The 22,905-nt window shown below is 38.3% G+C and overlaps 1 protein-coding gene across 4 annotated transcripts in view; it reads right to left on the bottom strand.

The window, feature by feature from the left end:
• The window catches only part of piezo1 (piezo-type mechanosensitive ion channel component 1), a 172,031-nt gene that overhangs the window by 45,949 nt on the left and 103,177 nt on the right, over positions 1–22,905 (bottom strand). For all 4 annotated transcript variants that reach the window (XM_042433271.1, XM_042433272.1, XM_042433273.1 and 1 more), the window contains 9 exons: positions 16,583–16,739; positions 10,212–10,455; positions 8,720–8,816; positions 7,361–7,526; positions 6,813–6,902; positions 2,335–2,417; positions 1,627–1,695; positions 1,368–1,468; positions 801–945 (listed from right to left, as the gene is read on the bottom strand). In XM_042433271.1, the coding sequence (XP_042289205.1) occupies positions 801–945; positions 1,368–1,468; positions 1,627–1,695; positions 2,335–2,417; positions 6,813–6,902; positions 7,361–7,526; positions 8,720–8,816; positions 10,212–10,455; positions 16,583–16,739 (1,152 nt within the window). The remainder of the gene's footprint in view (positions 1–800; positions 946–1,367; positions 1,469–1,626; positions 1,696–2,334; positions 2,418–6,812; positions 6,903–7,360; positions 7,527–8,719; positions 8,817–10,211; positions 10,456–16,582; positions 16,740–22,905) is intronic.

Here is a 22,905-nt window from a genome sequence, read left to right as displayed (position 1 = left end):
GCTCTCCTCCAGTTATAAACATGTTTAAATAAAGCTGAAGTCTTGAAAACATTAACCAAAGATCATGCTTGTCAATGCTCGTCTGATATAGGATCATATTTACATATGTTATGGGAGTGTGTTACTGTTCAAAAGTTCTAGCTATACCACTAACATAAGTTTACCTTTAACTCTCCTTACTTAGCTAGCCATTGGTTGCCATCCACGTTCCCTGACTGCAATTCAACCCTAGTGTCCCACCTGCTAAGCAGTGGTGTTAACATTACTCTATCCTGTCTACCTGTTCTAGAGGTCTAATTATAGACTTATCAATCTGTTACCTGCAATGTCACTAACCTAATTTACTTTCCGTTCTCCTTACTTACCTAGCCCACATGTCACTATTTTTACCTTATCTACCTGTTACCTTTCATTAAGCTCACTTACCTGGCCCCCTTATCACTAAGGGGAGGATATTTAAACCTGCTGATCACATTAATGATATGTTAATACAAAAAATAAACATACATAAAGATGATGCTAAAAGTGTCAGTCAGCTCATTAACAGCTCATATTTAAACTAAGCCTTGCCATTAAGACAAAACCATATAGCTAAATCCAAATGTCCACCCTCTGTACTTGTGGACTGAGACCTTACAGACTTTGGTCATATTAACTGTTAACCTATTTGTACCATCAAATTCAGATGGTGAGCATGCTGAAGGAAACGTGCACATCATCTCCTCCAATTTATGTCCTCACTGTGTCTTAGCATCTGCTCTGACATCCCTGATAGTAAAAAGGATTTGAAAATATCTAACCTATCACAGAATAAGACTCCTGTTGTGAAGATATTTGTTCTTCTCTCTCTTTCTCTTTTCTCTCAATCCTCCTCAACTGTCTCTGGCGTCTCTGACGTTCTCTCAGAGCTGTTTTCACACTGGTGACCCACGCCTGGTATGCCAACTGAGAGAGAGAAAAACAAGAATCATACAGCAACACAATCAGCACATGTATATTAGAATTTCAGCACTACATGTTAACAGTAAGAAAACATTTGGATACAACAACTACAACTACCGTATATGTAGTTTATAATATAAGTCATCAGTTTAAAAGCAGATATTGTGAATATGTGACTCCCCTGGACAAAGCTTTACAATACTGTCTACTGCAGCATTAGATCTGGGATTGGACTAAACCAGTCTCTGATCATGTCGTTGCCCCACTGCTACACTACAACATAGCTGGTGAGTAAACTGTAACTTGGCATGTATGATTACAAATATATCAATATAAGGCCCCCATAGAGTTATTAGTATATTGATTGACTATATACAGTATTTCAGTATTTTGTGAGTTGTTGTTATAGCAGTTGGGTGTCTGACCTGACAGGCAGTCTGTTTTTGAGGTTTCTGTTCTTCAGACTGCAGCTCCTCTTCATCCTCACTGTCTGATTCAAACAGGTAGTACTCTCCTGAGTGGAGCACTATGAGTAGAAGAAACACATTACAACCTCCTCCAAATCACTATATAGAGATCATCTTAAATTAGATCATAAGGACAACTTCATTCATACAGTCTGTTTTTCACCAAACAGTGGCAGTCCCCATGGTAGTCCAAGTTTAACTGGAGTATTTGTCATACCTGTTGCATGGTCCAACCATGGTTGATACCACTTTTTCTTCCTGGACATCTTCTGGTCTGTATGGGTTTCTGGGAAACAAGGACAAACATGCTGATGGTTTTGCTAATCTTAGTTACGTGAATGTAACCTTTATGGGCATAATGCCAATAACATTAGCAATGCTAATTTTATTTGTATAGCACCTTTCAAAAACTTTCCAAGCTTGCAAAGTGGTTTCAAGAAAAATAAATCAATATGTCAGGGTTGTGAGTCTTCATGAAGCTTTAAGTAAAAGCTATCAATGAGTGGTACTCCTTAGTACAGTTTAGTTTACTGTAATGTGAAATTCTTGTCTCTCCACTTTTGGGGATTTTCATGTTTTGAAATCATTTGAGGAAATAAATAAGAAATGAAGGACAGACAGTATGAAAGGAAAGACAGAATTAGTAATAGGAGGAAGGAAGCAAAGAAGCAAAAAAGAAAGCTGATATCTGTTATTTTGTTAGCTTTTATCATGTTGAATGCAAAATACTATCTACAAAGTAAAAAATAAAAGTACAATACTCCTGCTAGACTAGAGTCTGGACAGACAGATGGACCAACTGACTTACTTATTTATCATCATCTTTTTGTCCCACAGTCAGTGGACCAACAAAGAAGTACCTGTGAAATGTTTACTGACTGTAACAGTTTACCCAATATTTTTCCAGTAACCCAGTGAGTCCTACCGGCAGTTTGATTCTCGTTGGATTTTTCAATTGTTTTGTGTCCATCTCTGTACTTCTGCTGCTTGGAGCGAATTCTCTCCATCCTGAGAGAAGGTGACATGAAGGAAGAGAGAAGACAGGAGGAGAGGAGACAGAAGAATGGAATTAATTTGGGCTAATGTAACGCCACACATTCAACACCTGTTGGATGTTTGCCTATAATATATTTAGGTCAGGTGCCAGATCCAGTCCCAGCCCAGTCTCACATCAAAATGTGTAATAGCTATATTGGTCCACAGTTCACAATGTAATAGTTTCACAATAATGGCTGTAAAATTGTGAGATGCCTATGTTTTCTTGGCCTATTCTTTTCTTTTGGCTTGCATCCACATCACGTTTCTGTCTGCAAAAACAAACAAAAATTGCTGACATTGCTTTTATTCTAGTGGAAAAGGCAACATTTTAAGTTTCAGCATTAAATTGCATTTTGATAACATTTCTAGTGAGAAATGTGCATTGTGTTAATGTAAATGATGTTTAGTTTGTCAATTATTACAGAGACTTTTTCAGGCTTTCTACCAGGTGGTTGCTATGGATGCTTTTATTGCTGAAACCACGTATTTCCATGTTGTTTGAATCATTGTTTTTTCATTGTTTAGTTATTTGAGCTGCTATGTTATTTGTGTTATTTTATGTAACTGTTTGATGATGTTCTTTCAATAAAAAACAGATTTTAGAATGCCCCAGGAATGAGATGATTTTGAAATCCAGAATTTGAAGCTTTGCAATTGGCTGACCGGAGAACTGCCTGGAAGTATTATCCTCATTGTCACCATGTTGAGGTTTTCTTTCGGTGATATCTTTAACATTTCTCAACACAAAAACACAAAAGTGTCCTTGATAACTCAACAACACAATAGGTTAATGCTAAGACCATCAGTTTTATTATTTCTCCTTCAATTCTGAGGGATAAAGTTTTTTTTGTCAGTTTTTGATAGCAGTAGGCTACAGAAGGGCATTGTGTTGTGGCTGGACTTGGTGCATTTGACTACTGTTTTGGGTTGTCTGCCGTTGGTGGGCTTCACTCAACAGGGTTATCAAACTGGACTTTACATTTATTTCCCATCCCTGCACTTGTCACTCTCACATATATATACACTTCATTTCTTTGTCCATAGCCTGGTCCATATTTCCTTTGTTAAGTCAATATTTCATTTCAAGTTTTATATTGTCAAGACTATTACTATTCTATCTTAATATTACTTTGTTCATATTATTATTATTATTATTATTATTATTATTATTATTATTATTATTGCCTTACTTGTGTTGCGTTTTTTGGGAGCAAACGACAAGACATATTCTTTGTATGTTTGCATTGGCTAATAAAAGAGATTCTGATTGAATGGGCTATGTCACGCTGACATAAAATCCCAACACCAGCAATCATAAGGATAAAAAAATCTCCAGGGTTGTGTTAATAGTGGCCTATGCATGTGTTGGTATTTGACAACCTGGGAATGAGAACAGGTTGGTCTTTTCAGCCCTCACCCTAACCCTAACCCAAGCACTTCAGGCCTTCCTCCAAGCCTGTAGTAATGCCTGTAGCCCTAGATTGACAGCAGTATTGTAATCTCTGAAGGTGACTCATTTTGATCACTATTTCCACTGAAAAAGAAAAATAAACAAACAAAAAGCTTCATTCATGTCAGATATGGGTAAAATATGGTTAAAATTAATCTTCACCCATTTAACAATTTAACAATATCTAAAATCTGATTACACAAATGTTTTACCATCCTCTTAAACTCCTCAGTATACTCTGAATTCAGTATTTACAAACTCCAATCCTAGGAAAACCTAATATATTTTTTAAAAACTACTATTCCCTAGAGCTGCACCATGTAGCCTGATACAAATGAGCACCACAATTGTATTTCTTCTGGTAAAACGATATATCTACTGAACATCAATACATCTATCTCTATATATATCAAATATCTAGTACAGCCGAACTAGTAATTACACTGTATCTAGATTATCCATGTTAAGAAAAAGTAAAGATTTTTTAGAACTGAAGAGGAAATAATTAAAACTGATGACCATAACATTACCGTATCATATTGTTGGACACATACATGTTTTGTGTTGAGAAAAGTTAAAGATAAAGATATCATTAAAAGAAAACCTTAACATGGTGACAGTGAGGGCGGGTCCTCTGGTCAGCCAAACACAAAGCTTCAAATTCTGGATTTCAGATTCAATTTGTCACTAGGGTGCTCTAAAATCTACATTTTTTATTGAAAAACATCATCAAACATAAAATAACACAAATACACCTCAGATAACTACATAACACAAAAGCAATGATTCAAACAACATTCAACCACGTGGTGTCAGTGATAGCAGTGTCCATAGCAGCCACCCTAGCAACAATAAAAGGCCTGCAAAAATCTTTGTAATAACTGACAAACTACACATCATATACATTCACTGAACGAAGATTATGAAAATAAAATGCACGTTTCTTGCTATAAATGTTATCAAAACGCAATTTAATGCCAAAACTATCTTAAAATGTTGCATTTTCCACTGAGAATAAAAAGGAATGTCAGCCATTTAAAAAAAATGTTTTCACAGACAGAAATTTGATAGTCACGTGACGTGGATGCAGGCCAATAGAAAATAATAGGCCAAAAAAATGTCGGCATCTCACAATTTTAGAGCCGTTACTGTAAAACTATTACATTTTGTGCTGTGGACCAACGTAGCTATTATACATTTTAATGTGAGACTAGGTTGTCCAGTCCACAAATGTAATTTGGTTGGCATCTTATATTATGTTTGAGGATGAACCAGAGAGTAAAAAACTAACATCCAGTGATTATTTTATACATTAACGTACAATAGAGACAATACAATAGAGAGTTGAGACAACAATATATGCTGAGAGAAAACAGTTTGCAGCTAAACACTATAAAACAAAACAATATTTAAAATAAGTCAAATTTAGTAAAAGTAAAGTATAGACAGAATTATTAAACTTGTCTTTAGGAGAATAAGGGCTAAATATACGGTAAGTTTGTGGCACTTTCAATTATGCAATACCATCAGAAAGGTGTTTGATCAGTCCCAAATTTATTCTGCAATAACACCATATTCTTATATTGACAATATTCTGACAATGATGGTATGGCAAGGCCCCCACAGAGCCCCAATCTCAACATCATGGAATCAGTATTGGATTACATCAAGAGACAGAAGCAACTGAGACAGCCTATATCCATAGAACAACTGTGGCAAGTTCTCCAAGATGCTCCATGAAGAAATGTTTTTTCCAGTCTGTAGTGGAAGAGGAGTGGCTGACCTCAACCTCATCCAAAACCTTTGGGATGAACTAGAACACTGACTGTAAGCCAGGTATCACCAATATCAGTGACCCACCTCACTAATGGTATTGTGCCTCTGAATGCAGAGAGCAAATCCCTGCCAGGTTACAACATCTGGTGGGAAGCTTTCTCAGAGGAGTGTGTAGAGTTTAGTTCACTATCACATGATAGCCTTGTATCTCCAGTTTTGGGGGATTTAAAAGTTTTCGGATAATTTTAGGAGAGAAATAAGAAAGGAAGGACAGGCAGAAAGCAGACAGGGTGGAAGGAAAGAAAGAAAGAATGAGGAACAGAGCAGGACAATATTTTCTCTGAAACCCACTGGACCAACATCTAGACAGATAGATGGACCAACTGACACCACCATCTTTATACCAGTCAGTGCACTAACTGACTGTGGGAGCAAATCTCTGCAGACAGGTTCCAACATCTAGTGGAAAGCCTGTTGGAATCACATCTTCAACTATCACATATGTTCAGGTGTCCATATACCTCTGGCCATATAGTGTATCTATGATAAGCAAATATCTACCAATAATATTGTTCTGACTATATATCAGTCAGGGTCCAGTAACTTTCACCTGTTATTAGCTAGTGTTAAAGGTAAATGGACCGCATTGGTAAATGGGCTCGATTTAAATCGCACTTTTCTAGTCTAGCGACCACTCAAAGCACTTTCCAAAACATGCCAACATTCAACCGTTCACACACACATTCATACACTGATGGCAGAGGCTGCCATGCAAGGTGCCAACTTGCTCATCAGAAGTGATATAGCGTTTTTTTTAATCCAAAGCTTTTTATAAATGTTTCCAATGCTCACTCACCCATTCACACACACAGTCAAAGACCAATGGTCCAGTCATCAGGAGCAATTTGGGGTTCAGAATCTTGCCTAAGGACCTTCAAACCACCGACCCTCTGATTAGTAGACAACCCACTCTACCTCTTGAGCCACAGCTGTCCCACAAGGTAACTCAATGTACAACACTCCATTTTTAAGCATTTCTATTCCTACTTGCTCTTTGATGCACCATTACAAAGCTACTCACAAAAGCAAATTTCACATGCTGCATTTTACACCTGCTGCACTGTACTGTGAACACTTACGATCTCTTGAGCTGTGACAGAGATTTCCTCTCAGCTTGTTGGTGGAACTTAATGTTCTTCACAATACTGGCTCTGAAGAGCTCAAACCCCCTGGAAGGAAGGAATAGATGGCATCACTGGGAAGGCAAAATCCGTAGCAACTTCATTTCAATTGACAAATACAATGTATTGAATTATTAGTCTGTACATTCAGGATCTTCTGCCACATCTTGCTTCTATCAACAGGGCCAATTTTTTATTTCAGGGCTTATAATATCTAAACTGTTCAAGTTGTTACAAAGTTTTTAACAACTTTTGTCTCGCAGTGTCATAAGTCATGTATTCAAGTTTGACGCCAATACCATTAATGCCCTAGGAGGAGATAGCGTTTCTTGGGGGTCCAAAATTGGCGCAAAGTCATACTTTGATGGGCATATTGTGGACTAGCATATGATTTGTAGGTCTTGATGAGATAATAATTAATAATTAATAAATAATTGAGTTTTGGTTCTATCTCTCTACAACATTCCTACGGGCCTATTTTCTTCGTTCAGTACATTGTGACTTACCTCGAGGCCTGTTTGGCAGAAGCTTGCAGCTCTGCCCTAACATGCAGGAAGTAGAAACTGAGGAAGACCCTCCTCTGCAGCAACAGGAAGAGAAAACAGATACTGTCCCAGATGATCCCGGCTTCCTCTACTGGGAGACTACACGTCTTGTCACTCACTACATTTGCTGTCAGGTAAAAACAAACAAAACAAAACAAAAAACATAATGAACCACACCAAGATAAAAGGGCAACAGTCTGTCACTGCTTCTGTCAGGTGTGACTTTCTGATAAAATATCATGTGAAATGTGCAATACTGCTACTTGAAAGGCGTGTATATTAGCAGTCATATCTATGGATAAAAAAGTCATGTAATATTGAAAGATCCAGTTCCAAACTAGAAAGGGGGTATTCTATTTTTTAAATTTCTTGTACTGTTTAATACCAAATCACGTGTCCTTCACAAACTAAGCATATACAGTATAAAACATTATGTAATATTACATTATTTTTGATACTATACAGATTCTGTTCCTCATGTACTATTATTTAAGCAATAAGCCACAGGAGGCCATGGTTTACAGAGATTTTAAAACAGCTAAGGGACGTTGTTAGGCATGACAAGGAGCACCTAAAACCCTCTTAGCTGTTCTAAAATCACTGTAAACCACAGCCTTTTGTACCTTATTACTTTTATAAAATGGTTAGTACATACACCTGGCAAAGTTTCATGAAATAAACACACAACAACACAAAATGCAATAATTTATTGATAACAATAATCATTCTTCCACCAAGCAATGCAATTCTTCTTAGCAGAATGGTTACCAAGTGACACACAGGTGAATGCAAAGTATGCTATCAGGGTAGTCAAGCATCCTTAAAGATTGGGGTGATTCTTCACATTTGTCTGGATATTGCCTTTAATTATGCAAATGTTGGAAGTAGTGAACAATTATATTAGCACTCTTTGCTCGTACAGGGGTGTTTGACTCTGGACAAGTGCGTTTTGATTGCACGGTACCAGAAGCAAAGATATAGCTCTAGCATCTTCTCATTGTAGTTTGGGCGCCAGTAAGATACTATGGACGATTCACATTTATGCCCCATCACTGACATGATTTCTCTTGCCTATAGGCCAGCATCAGGGAGTTTTTGTACACTGGTGCTTTACAAGCAGTGGTTGGTGAAAATGTGTAAACCACTACAAAATCTGACATTGTGAAACAATTGTATAGCTGACTAATTGGCACAGTAGTTTGTAATGCGGTCACAAGTGTGTGTTTATAGAGTATTTTACAAAGGCTTCGAATTCGGCTCAGCCAATCATAATCTAGGACCGGAATTATCCATTTTATAAATTATTTTTAAAGCACTTACGGTCATAGTATCCTTTGACTGTACAAACCAGACTGAAGAGTTGGATCACCCAACAGAAGCCCTTCTGCAAATCAGACACAAACACACATGCCAGGATCTGAAAAACACACACACAGATACACAAAATTCATCGGTTTGTGGATACTCAATTTTAGTCTTTACAGTCCATATGACCAATGTTAGGCAAGTTGCTTGAAAATTGTAATTAATTACTAATTACATATTACTCTTTGAAAAAGTAATTATATTACTTTACTTATTACTCAGCAGCAAAAGTAACATGTTCTATTATTTTTTACTTTAATTTCATTACTCAGTTGTCATTTTTATTTGTCACCCCACACTGATATCAACCCTCCATTAATCCCAATGGTGAGCACGCAGACCCCCAGTATCTGAGATTAATAACTGTAAATTACTAATCCCAAAAATCGGGATTGTAAAATCAGGAGACTCAGCAGCCACAAATTTCTCTGTTCTCTGCTTCTCTTCATTGTTGCTAACTTTGGAGCTAACCCCCTTAAATTTTCCAGCACTTGGAGAAACAACAGACGTGACTTGTCTTGACAAGCTGCAGAATTTATTAACTGACACACTGTGGTCTGTACTGTACATTTACTACTAGACTGACAATTTACTGCTCACCCGCTACAAACACATGTTACATACTGCTGAATTCCTTAAAAAAGGAGCAATGCTACCAAAAGTTTCCCAGGCAATGACACAGAGGTTAACTCACGTTTTGGAACAGCACAGAGGCTCCCAAATGCTATTGATTTCCAAATGAATGAATATTTGGCATTTTTTTGGGGGGGGGGTTGGCATTAAAAAAATATTTTCTTGACCTGGCGGGGGTTCTCCAACAATTATAGAGGAAACGCTTTACTCTTGCTGAAAAAAGTAATACTATTGTAACACATTACTTCAAATTCACATTATTTCAAAGTCGTGCGTTACTGTGGAACACTGGATATAACATCAGTAATGGTACTCTGGAGTCAAAATTGGCCCCATCATGAGGTGTTGACAATTCAAAGACCTTTAGGCCATGAAATTCAGCCTCATGGAAAAACACATCAATAAGGCACCAGCAGTCCAAGCTGACCAATCTGAGTTTTTGTTGTGGCTGTGTCTCTCTAGCTACTGGAGCTCTAATGTGTAGTTACATTTTTAGAAGGTGCACATTAATTGCTTCCTGTGTATCTTACCACCAGGTTAGGCAAACTCATTTGGTAAGAAAACAAAAGCGAACTGTAAAATTATGACCCAAACTGTCTTTTGTAAACATCCATCACAGTTAATAGAACACTTCCTTCTTCAGCTCTAATTACTGTAGTAGTGTGCACAGTTTTCCTGAGCAATGAGAGATTATTACAGACATTTCAGGTCTTTCATTTCTTTTGATCATCTGGATAAACAACTGGCTTATTTCCAACCTGCCTGACTGTGTGAAAGCTTCAATCTAGCTCCAAATGATGAGCTTTATACTTACTGATAACATATTTTTGGATACAATGACTGCCACATTATAGATGATGAGACAGTCCCACAGGGCGAGACGGGTCCTGGATGTTTTGACCAATAGTTGGGTTCCAAACAGCAGAAAAAAGAAGCAGGCTAGAAGGTAGCCCAACCCGAACACAGAGATCCTGGTGGCCCCGGTGATGAAGACCACTGACAGCACAAACCAGAAGAGGTGACGAAACACCAGAACTTTAGCCATGTCCAGGTAACTCCTGGAAGAGGACAAGGAAACAAATACCTTGTGTCAAAACATCTACATTGATTTGATCTACAAAGTAGCTTTTACTGTCAGAAGTGAGCAAGAGAGAGAGGGACAGAGAGACGAAGTGAGATTTAAAGTGCAGGTTACAACTTAAAATTAAGTGGCACTTCCTGTTGGCCATTTTGCTAGCCTTTGTGACAAGGTTCTATTACAGTGATTCAACCAACAACTAGATCATGAGCCCAACTTCTTCAACAGCCTGGCCAATATTATCATCTGATTTTTAGCTTATTCCATATGTTGGTATCATGAGTATATGTTGAAAGAAACTGCATTACAGAAATACCAGAGATATCTATATTACATAGATTGTCTACAAGAGAGCTAAAATGGCTTAATATTCATGTTTATGACAGTTCAGAGAGCTTCATTATAGTTACTGTTTTTTGTTTTATAGGCTGCATTTTCATATATTTAAATCTTTTTACATATATAACACTTTATGGTAAGGTACATGAATAATCATGTATTCATGTATGACTTCATGCATGAAAAAGGATGAATTCATTCATGTAATACCTCATGGTCTATGAAGAAGGTACAAGAATGAGCAGTATCTCATTCATGCCTTAATGCAAGAACAGTATATTAATTAATACAACTAAGGTATTTCACCATGATTTCTAAGTTATTAATGATGTTCATGTCCTCTTCATAGTCCAGTTTGCAGTCTAAGGGATGGGCTAAAAAAACTGACAGGACTAGAGGGCCAGTGACAGTAATGCTTACTGTCACTGGCCCAGTAATGTACTGTCACAGTGTCACAGTAATGCATACTATCACTGGCCCACTAGTCCCACTCAAAATTTAAGAGTCAAGAAAATTTTTATTTATATAGTGCCAGATCACAACGGAAGTTATCTCAGGGCATCTTACACAGAGAGCAGGTTGAGGCTGTACTCTTTAATTTACAGAGACCCAACATTCCCCCATAAGCAAGCACTTCATGACAGGAACAAGGAAAACTCCCCATTAACAGCAAGAAACCTTGATCAGAACTGGGCTCTAGGTGGGCAGCCATCTGCCTTGATTGGTTGGGTTGAAAGAGAAAGAGGGAGAGGGAGAGGGTAGAGAGAGACACAGAGAAGTACAGCAACAACAATAATAATAGAAATATGACTAATAATAACTAATAAGTGGGCAAAAATGATGAATAATAATAGCAGCAGCAGTGGGCAGCAAGCTGGGCAGCATTTTGTCCACAGCCAAAGGTCTCCTGCCAGATAAGAAAGCACAAAGATACGGGGAAGATGCCAAGTTAGTAACATACATTAATGGTACATGGTACCTCCCAGATTCCAAGGCAATGCCACCTAGAGTAGCTATATCATTAGATAATGTGTTTCTAAAGTGTGTAAGGCCAGGCACAATAACTCAGTTTTGTCTGAGTTTAGTAGCAGAGCATTGCAGGTCATCCAGGTCTTCATGTCTTTAAGGCATGCTTGGAGTTTAGTTAACTGACTGGTTTCATCTGGCTGCATTGATAAATAAAATTGGGTATCATCTGTATAACAATGAAAATTTATGGAGTATTTCCTAATAATATTACCTAAAGGGAGCATATATATGGTGAATAGTATTGTTCAGAGCACAGAACCTTATGGAACTCCATGTCAGTACAGACTGAAATCGATCTGATAAATAGGACTTAAACCAGCTTAGTATGGTTTCTTTAATGCCAATTAAATGTTCCAGTCTCTGTAATAAGCATTGACTGTAAAAAAAATATGGTAGTGGTCACCGTGACGTCACCCATTGGTTTGCGAACTGCCGTTTTGAAGCCTTGAGTTTGAGTTTGGATTTGTTTGATTTTTGGAGCCAGAAGTGACCATATTTGGATGAGAGGGTGGTGCTGACCATAGTGCTAGCTGCTAGCATGGCTAGCATGGTGCATTTACAATCTATGGTTAACAGTGATAATGGTAATGTTAATTTCCACTAGCGCAAAACAGGGCTAAAACAATTAAAACAAAATGTGCTCACCGAAAAAACTGTACATACGACTCCTTAGAGGATCTTTTATCACAACCAAATGCTGGACAAGACTTTTTTAGGCAAACAAAATGTTACAATTAACTTTCATGAACTGAAAACATGCTGTGAAATCACAGCAGCTACGCCTATACTCTGAATCTGTGTTACGCCATGGTTACATTACAATCGTTACAATCAACATTGTCACCGTGGTACTGACTTGTCAATCACAACGTAGCCCCACCCTAAAGCATATGCTTCTTTATCATCTATTTTATTCTAAATGTGGCCATAAATTACAAAATGAACATCATGATATATTGAAGAAGACTTTAAACTAGTGATTGAGACCATAAACTCATTAGGAAAGTGTTTACTAGGATCATAAATCAAGTGAGAAGTAGGATTATTTTCTCATAGACTTCCATACAATCGGACTTCTTTTTGCAGCCAGTGGAGTCACCCCCTGCTGGCCATTAGAGAGAATACAGGTTTAAGGCACTTCCGCATTGGCTTCACTTTTCAAACCGGGAGCTACCCGCTTGGTAATAAGATGTGATGGTCAATTCATTCATTTTTCATTCATTCAAACCTTCATTTAAACAGAGTAGGCCATTGAGGTCTCTTTTTCTCTTTTTCAGGATGCCCTGATTACAATACAAATATAAAATAAAAAATATAAATATATATAATGGTGTCAAATGCAGCACTAAGATCTAACAAGACAAGTACAGAGGGAAGTCCTTTGTCCGATGCAGTTAGGAGGTCATTTGTAACTTTCACCAGTGCTGTCTCTGTGTTATGATGCACTCTAAATCCTGACTGAAAATTCTCAAATAAACTATTGTTATGTAGAAAGCCACACAACTGACTTGTGACTGCTTTCTCAAGGCTCTTAGAGAGAAAGGGAAGGTTAGATATAGCTCTATAGTTGGCTAAAATGCCTGATCAAGAGTAGGTTTTTTAAGAAGAGGTTTGTTTACAGCTACTTTAAAGAACTGTGGCAAATAGCCTATTACTAAAGACAGATTGATCATATCTAGTAAAGAAGTGCTAACTTCTTTACTAGACCTTAAACAGCCTAGTTGGGATGGGGCCTAAGAGACAGGTTGATGGTTTAGATGATGAAATTGTTGAAGTTAGTTTAGGAAGGCCAATTGGAGAAAAACATTCTAAATATCTATCAGGTTTTACAGTTGTTTCCGAGGTTCCTGTGTTTGAGGATAAATCAGTGCCAGTTGAGGGCAGGAGGTGATGAATTTTGTCTCTAATAGTTAGGATTTTATCATTAAAGAAGCTGATGAAGTCATTACTACTGAGAGCTATAGAAATACATGGATCATTGCAACCAACTGAATACCCCTCCCCTCATCCAAGTGTGTAGGAGAACCTACGGTGGACATGAAACTCATGAAAAATGTGAAAGGCCCTCTCTAGAGACAGTGTTTGGTTTGTCCATTCTGGGCTACTGTAGAAACATGGCGGGCTCCACAGAAGGGGACCTGCTCCCTCTGTAGATATAAAGGGCTCATTGTAAGGTAACAAAAACATAAAGATTCGTGATTTTATGGTATTATACACTAACTAAAACAGAATTATGAATATTATATTCCATTTTTGCCAAGTCTGTTCCACTAGATGCCACCGAATTCTACACATTGGACCTTTAAGACTATCTTGCCAGACTGTAAGTGAGATTCTCCCAGTTTGGTGAAACATCATATCCTTCCAAGTTGTTGCGATATTTGCTTTAATTTGTGGGTTTGGGAGTTACACCTCTTTTGTTTTATTATCTTCTTTTTTTAAAGGGGCAATGGAGTTGAGTGTCATTCGCAGTGAGTGGATTTATTTACACTCTGAGAGAAGATGTTCACATGAATATTAAAGTCACCTACTATAATTACTTTATCTGTACTAAGGACTTGATAAAGACTGAGAATTCAGATAAAAGGTAGAGTACGGGCCAGGAAGGCAGTACACTATAACAAATAGAATTGGCTGTAAAGCTTTCCAGGTTGGGTGTGAAAGACTAAGAACAAGGCTTTCGAATGAGTTATTATTAAGTTTAGGTCTGGGGTTGATTAATAGGCTTGAGCTGAAAATGGCTGCAAGTCCACCTCCTCAGCTTGTGTCTCGAGGAATGTGATGCTGCATTCCAAATCGCATACTTCTACTTTTTACTTTTAGTACGTACTGCAGCAAAGTACATACTGTTGCATGCAGTATGCATACAATTGGGACATACTACTTCATCTGCTGTTGCAGCTTCTGTCATTGCACTGGCTATTGTCATTGCACTGTCAATGCACTGTCATTGATCTGTGCTCTCTCGGCGTCTCAGTCGATGTGACGTATTTTCCTCTGTGCAGAGAAGCATATTGGCTTGCATACTGCAACATGCGACCAGATGTAGTTCGACATCCTGGTACTTTTGGCATACTGCATCTGACATACTATGTATAGGGACAGACTAAATCTTTTTCTGCCATACTAAATAGTATGGTAGTATGGGTATCAGAACGCACCCTGAGTATGAATATGACAAGGAGGAGTGGGTTCATTTAGGTTAACATTTTTTTTCATGACACAGCCAGTAAGACAAAGTAGATCAATATGATAGATATTAGATCTTTTACTAATACGGCTTTAGATGACAGAGATATAAGAGTCCACATTTAATTCTCCCATTTTGTTATATTATTGCAGTCAGGGGCAGACAGCTTCCATGGGGTTTTGGGTGAGTAACTGTTCTACAGGAAACACAGAGAAGCATGTAGGACTGCAGCTCTGCCTCCTTGACTCAACTCTGGGATGTCATGCTTTTGGTCTACTAATAAACTCAACCATATTTCTAGATATGAGAACTGCTCCATCCAAAGTGGGATGTACGGCATGTCTCCTAATCAGTCCAGGTCTTCCCCAGAAAGTCAGCCAGAGAAAACTATGGAGTTTGACATTATCTTTACATATGTACACACCGATTCAACATTAATTTTAGTGACCTCCAAATGGCGTGATCTGGAGGCATTACTGCAGACATGAATAATGATTTTACCATATTTATGCTTATCCTTAGCCAACAGTTTTAAGTGGTATTCTATGTTGCCCCATCTGGCCCCAGGAATACATGTGACTATGGTCTGTAACTTCACATTTCTCACTATGGAGCTGCCAATAATCAAAGTTGGTTTCTCAGCAGGTGTGGCACTGAGTGGGGAGAACCTATTAGAAACATGAACTGGTTAGTGGTGAACCATGGGCTTCTCCTTAGGGCTATGTTTCCTTTGGACAGTCACTCAACCACCCTGGCTTCCTGGCTGCTTGGGAACTACCGGGGAAGTAGGAGCTATGCTGGGTTGGCACGCACTGGCTACTGGGGGCTGGCTCACTATAATAGCTAATGATTGGTTTTCCATGGTGCAAAGCACACTTCCAATTAACTAAGCCTTGCCTCCAACACTGCAAATAAACTACATTTATTACATGTACCATTATCACTAAAGGAGGCAGAGGAATAGCTGAACATACAAATCACCGAGCAGGAGAAGTAAGAGTGCTTGAACAGAACTAGTGTTAATTTAAATGTACAGCAGGTAATTAGCTGCAGTAATGAAGAATAAATGGTGAATGGACTGTACTTGTATAGCACCTTTCTAGCCTTTCGACCACTTCAAGCAGTTCTTATACTATGAGTCACATTCACTCATTCACACACTGAATGGGTACAGGGGCTACCATGCAAGGTCCCAACCTGCCCATCAGAGGAATCTAATCATTCACACACACTCACACACTGATGGAGCAGCCATCAGGAGCAATTTGGGGTTCAGTATCTTGCCCAAGGACATTTCGACATGTGGACTGGAGGAACCCGGAATCGAACTGCCAATCTTCCGATTAGTGGACGACCCGCTCTACCAACACAGACAACTAACAACACAGAAGCTCACTTAACTGGAAATGAGACAATACTCTTACTGCAGCACGTCGGCACACAGCTGTGCTGGAGATCTTTATCAAAAATGTTTCTGAACACAAAATATTGTCAAATGATTTGTCTCTTGGAAGTACAGGAAATAGAGCTTCTGTTGTACAGTATTTACCTGCAGTTGATGAAATTGGGTGCAGGGTTGAACAGTCGACCTTCCATTGGTTCAGGGTTGTCTGTGTTTTCTCCTGCCAGAACCATCCACTCCTCTGTGTGCTCACTCTCAAACACCTTCCACTGCTGGGACGCACACATCAGCAGCACAAAGTCCGCTATGGACACATCATCATCACATCATCATCATCATCATTGTCATCATCATCATCATCATCACAATCATCATAAGCCTGGATCATTCACTGCTGCCTCATAACACTGACACTAGTGCTGAGACAGAATTATAGGATAAACTCATGTGACACTGGATGAAACAAAGATTAATAAAACCGGTAGGTACAGAAGGTCTGGGAAGAAAACAGCTCATTGACAGGGCGGTGTCACAACTGTCCCATTGGTCAGATTGGTTTATACACATTAGGCAGCTGTTTCTGAAACACTTGCTTCTTGTTTTGGTCAATGTATTTGTTGTAAACTTTTACAACAAATACATTGTGTTAATTTCAATAAAATTTGCACAAAACCTCAAGTGATAGCTCAGGGCATGACCAGCTCAAACACAGAAAGGTCTGTCATTAATACAGGTTGGATAAACACATGGGCGGAGAAAAATTACCTGCACTGTAATGGCTCAATTGATAAATTCAGCATAAAGCACATTTTCCACAGCACAACAGCAGAGTCATATCATTAGACTGCTCTCACTTTCTCTTTTTAACACAAATACTGTCACTCACTGATGCATTTCAATTGCTTCTACTTTGCGTTCTTTGGTTCATTGTTAAGCTACTGTCAGCGAAACAACACTTCCTACAGATGTCAACCAGGACAGGGGAGAATTATGCCCTTTCAGCAACTGGAAGGCTTAAAATGCCAAAAAAATCTGTACATGAGGTGTTGGATCATTGACAGCTTAGCACCAATTTAAAAAAATGACCAGAGAAGGTCCATAAAAAGAACCTAAATTAATTGGTTCTACTAAGTGAAAACAGTATTTCTGTTAAAAAGAGAACACAAGAGTCACAAGAGTGACAGTGTATGGCATGACTGCTGTACTGATTGAATTAACACTCTGAAAATGTACACTGTGCTGGATTCATTAAGACACTTAAGACACTGGTAAACACTGAGGGAGTGTTGAGTTTAAACAACAGCAAATTTAAATGTTAGGAGATCAGAAAACAAGCAGGATTCTTACTAATAAACTGTATAAAGTGTCACATATGAGTGGCATTTGACAAAAGTGGACTTGTTCTGCGCCTTCAACTAAATTAAAGAATAAATGGATGGATGGACGGATGCATGGATGGATGAATGGGTGGATGGATGCATGGATGGATGGATGGAAGACTGAATTGACACTGATATGTCTGTGAAGAATCTCAGTCTTCCAGGTCATGGCTATCCAAGGAGGGTTGAATCAAGGGCAACTGGACTTGGTTGAAGATACTTAAAGACATTTCGCCTCTCATCCTAGGGGCTTCTTCAGTTCTAACTGATTGGTGGTGAGTCCCAGGTATTTAACCTCTGTGAGGTCATTATCAAGGTCATCCATACCACTCATTAGTGCTCCTGGCTGTTGTGACAACAGTTGTTAAGAGTCATTGGAGTCACATGATGTCAGATGTGAATGGTTGTTAAATCTCCTGGGAAGGGATGAAAGGACACTATTGAAGGTGAGGGATAAGTGGTGTCGTAGACCTCCTCCCCTTTGATAGATGCTTTTTCTACTTTGATGTAGATGGCCTCCTTGACTCCTCTTTCCAATCATCTCATCAATCAATCAATCAATCAATCAATCAATTTTTATTTATATAGCACCAAATCACAACAAAAGTCATCTCAGGGCACTTTTCACATAGAGCAGGTCAAGACCATACTCTTTAATTTACAGAGACCCAACAATTCCCCCATGAGAAAGCACTCAGTGACAGCCGTAAGGAAAAACTCCCCTTTAACTGGTAGAAACCTCAAGCAGAACCCGGCTCTCATCTGTCCTCCCTATCCAAAATATGCATGTTGTTGTCCTCGAAAGAGTCTCCCTTATCTTTCAGGTGTAGGTAAACTAATAAGTCTTGACTTGCAGAGTTGGCCCTCCTGTGTTGAGCCATGCATTTGCTTAAAGCAGTGGTATTCAACCTTTTGTGGGCCAGCACCCCCCTATCCATTATCCAGGTCCCTTACTTCCCCCCATTGATTAAAATGCAGGCTAATTGTCTCCCCTGAATATTAATGTTGATCATTATTCTGTGTTATATAGTTAAAGAAGCATGTCATTGGATGCCAAATAACAGATTTAATTCAACTGGACAGTTGGAATGTCATTATCATTAGTTTTTCCATGCAGGGAGCAAAAAAGCTATGTTGATAGAAATTATATTTATGAGCATTAAATGCAGTGGCTAGAAATTTGACAGTCAAACTTTAATTTGGTCTCGTTATTGATCATGAACAGCAGCCAATCAGAAAGTATTAATTTGGTGTCAGTGCCAAACAAGAAGCATTCTTATTAATTGTTCCAACCGAAAATAAGAGCAGTCTATCAAGGAAAAAGTCTGAGGCTACTGTGAAAAGCAAGAGGGATATGTATCCATAGCTAATGTATTCAATAGAATACTGGTGGCATCATTTCTTGTTCTACACCATTTTGCTGATATGATATGATTTTTGTTGTTTTATGATGCTATCAAGTTGATTAAATAATCTGACCTTCAGTGGTCAAATAAAATAACCAGGTCAAAGGCACACAGGGGTTTTGGTCAGAGGGTTTGCGGGTCCTCCCCACAAGAAAATTTGATGTTATTTGTCTAAAAACTGTGTATTTTCACACAATTTTGGACTATTATCATTACAATAATTATTTTAAAAAATGCACTGTGTGCTATAAAAATATGAATCAAAAAATATTCGTAACACAGGCTTATAGTGAATGGATGTGAACTGCGATTTTCTCATCCTCCCATAGTCAGGCGGTTGCCACTAGCCAGCTGTAGGAATGGCAATGGTTAGAATTTTATCTTTATCTTATCCACAAACAATTTATTTGTCCCACTTTGCACATATCACAGAGATACAAAAGACTTCATTAATGCCATCTCAGCACTTTTTATTTCCTTGTTGGAATAACAGGCACACATCAGACTTTATGATCAAACTGATAAAGATTTATACTGTCTGTTAATATTTGACTTTGGTTCCAGGTTTTTCATTTCAAAGTTCAGAGCTGCTGTTCTGTGATCAGATTTCCTTAAAGAACACTTCAGGTTAAAGATGAATACAGAGACTTGAGACTGTTTGTGAATCAAACGACCTTAAAAACCTCCTGCTGTGAGTTACATGTTTGTTCTTCTTCTGGTTGGTTTCCTGGTTGAAGCTGCTGATTAATTTCACCTTCACTCATCAGCTTGATTCAGATTATTTTCAGCATCTAAAGGTAACATAATCAACAATTTTCATCATGTTTGTGTCTGCGGGTGTTAAAATGATCTGATAACAGAAGAGATAGTAGTTATAGTGATGCGTTATGTTACATACTTGACTGCATTGGTGGAATGAACGAAACACCAGAAGAAAGAAATAAGAATATTTATCAATACTCTTATCTGTTCTTCTTCATTACTAAAGAATTGGGGGTTTTTGAATTATTATTTTAAAAAAAGAATACATTCACAATAGGATTAGAATAGATTTATATTTTGAATATGACAGAACATTGTTTCTTACAGCAGCAAAAGCAATGTTTCCATCAGCAAAGTCACTATATAAATTGATTATTTCACTTGAAAGAAATAAAAAATGTCAGTAAAATAAATAATATTCCTGACATTAAAATACTGAGTGAAGTTTAGAAAGAATGAAGAACACAGACAAATTTTAATACGTTACAAACTAAGCTAAACACAAACACCGACAAATAGAGAGGACAGAGAAGCTAGCGCAACCATAAATGACGGCAGAGTACGGTAGAGACTCAGCATAGTTTCCCTGTGTCTACACAGGAGGCGTTCAAGTACAGTGTTGAGTGTAGGTCACCAGCATTTTCGAAGCGCTCAGAGCCCAATACACAAAATTTGTATGTAGTTAAAGGTAAGGTAAAGTCAGTGATTCTAATCCACTACAATCTTTGTAAATTTTAGTTAATATCTCCTCACAGTCTGCTAGCTGTCCCCTCTGTGAGGGAGAGAGAGACGCCGTGACCAATTCACATAAAAAACGTTTTCTTACAGAACAGACACACTTCCATTTTATCAAATGTATCAATCCACATTGAATCTGAGACAGTCACGGAGACCCCCCACGTTTTTTTACTGTGTGTGTGGGTGCCCTGTATACTCCAATGTGGAGGCTCCTGTCCTCTTCAATGTACATGGCACAGTCCAAAAAGACCAAGCTGTTGTTCCTGACATCCTCTCATGTGAACTTGATGTCACTATCTGAGTTACTGAGTTAATGTGTTCTGTGAAGGCTTGCACTTCCTGGGTTTTGACCCATGTGTCATCCACATATCCAAACCTGTGGCTTGGTACTGTTTCTCTGAAGGATTTCAGAGCTCTGCTTTCTACTTCTTCCATGTAGAGGTTGGCCACAAAGGGAATTATGCTGAGGTTTGAAGGGGCTGCCTTTGTGTTGGAAAGGGCAGCTGATACCTTTAACCTGAGCTGTTCTGCCTCCATTTCTGTTAAGTTGTTTTTCATTATGGCTGATTCTGTTGCTGTGATGAGATCAATGCTGTGGTGTGATGGCAAAGTTTAATCCTTTGGCTAGGACATCTTTCTCTGATTGGATAAGTTCCCTGTCTAACAGGTTCTTTACCCGTCTGTTATATGTTTCAGCCAATGTGAAACTATCTTTCTTTTGCCTCCAAGTAAGTTCTTCTGCTTTCTTAGTGTTGCTGGCTTGGGATTGTAGGTTTTGGAATTTCCATGTCTGTCTTTCCTTGCTTTTGGTATGTTGATGCAGTTGTGCCTTCTTAATGAAATCAGTAACTTTCTCCAAGACTGCACTGGGCAGATGTGATTTCAGTTTTTGGAGTAAGCCATCAACCTCTATTTTAAAGCTCCAGTGGTGAAATGGACCTGTGTCACTCTCTCATTCAATAGCTGGTTCTGTGCTTTCTCTATGATCATCTGAGCTTTGTGGCCTTTCTCCATAGATCCTAGATGTAGGCTGTTTGATAAGAGTCTGTGTTGTCTGCATCTCAGGCTAAACAATGGGTGGTTTCTGTAATCTGCAATTTTCCTTGCTGTCCTTTCATACTAGCACACCATTCTGAGGGTGTTCATCCCAAAATGATTCATGAGATTCAACCCTCCTTGGATAACCATGACCTGGGTGACTGAGAATCTTCACAGACATTTCATGAATCATTTTGGGATCAACACTCAGAATGGTACGAGAGTATGACAGGAAGGAAGGAAGGAAAAATGCAGATTACAGAAACCACCTACAGTTTAGCCAAGCGGGTCTGAAAAGTGATGCCTTAAACCTGCATCCTCTCTAATGGCCATCAGGGGTGACTCCACTGGTGCTAAAAAGAAGTCTGATTGTATGGAAGTCTATGACAAAATATCTCTACTTCTCACTTGATTTATTACCTCAGTGAACACTTTCCTAATGAGTTTATGGTCTCAATCACGAGTTTCAAGTATTCTTCAATACAGCATGGTGTTCATTTTGTAAATTATGGTCCAATTTAATTCAAATTTCAAGATAAAGCAGGGTATGATTTAGAGTGTGGCTATGTTGTGATTGACAAGTTGCTACCACTGGTTAGGTAATGTAACCATGGTGTAACCCCAGATTCACAGTATAGGTGTAGCTGTCGTGACTTCAGTGTGTTTTCAGTTCATGAAAGTTAACTGTAACATTTTGTTCGCCTAAAAAAGTCTTGTTCAGTGTTTGGTTGTACTAAAAGACCCTCTAAGGAGTTGGATGGATACTAAATTTATCAGTCTTGTATCTTAATTAAAAAAGATAAGTTTTGGACATTATTACATGTTAAATTAAGTAGGTGTACGCTACAAAACAAGGTCATAAACTTAGCATAATTGTGGATCTGAGCCACTGTGTGAAACAGTTTTGTCAAAATGGAGGTTGTGGGGTAAAACGTGCCAGTGATGTTGGGACAAGTTGAGTCAATGGCTCAATTTACCCCAAAAATTATTTTCTGATATTCTAGAGGCTAGAGACACTGTTCATGTTTGATCCATGTTACAAGTGCTACAATGTTGATGAATAAATACCTAATTGTTGACTAATGTTAAATTTAAGCCACAAACAAACATGCTGTACATACAGACAGGTGACAAATTTAGGAAAAGC

Source organism: Thunnus maccoyii, chromosome 14, assembly GCF_910596095.1.
Source record: "Thunnus maccoyii chromosome 14, fThuMac1.1, whole genome shotgun sequence".
In the NCBI taxonomy this organism is placed as follows: domain Eukaryota; kingdom Metazoa; phylum Chordata; class Actinopteri; order Scombriformes; family Scombridae; genus Thunnus; species Thunnus maccoyii.
The sequence above is the reverse complement of the archived record's forward strand: the minus strand, read 5'-3'. Positions and strand labels throughout refer to the sequence as shown.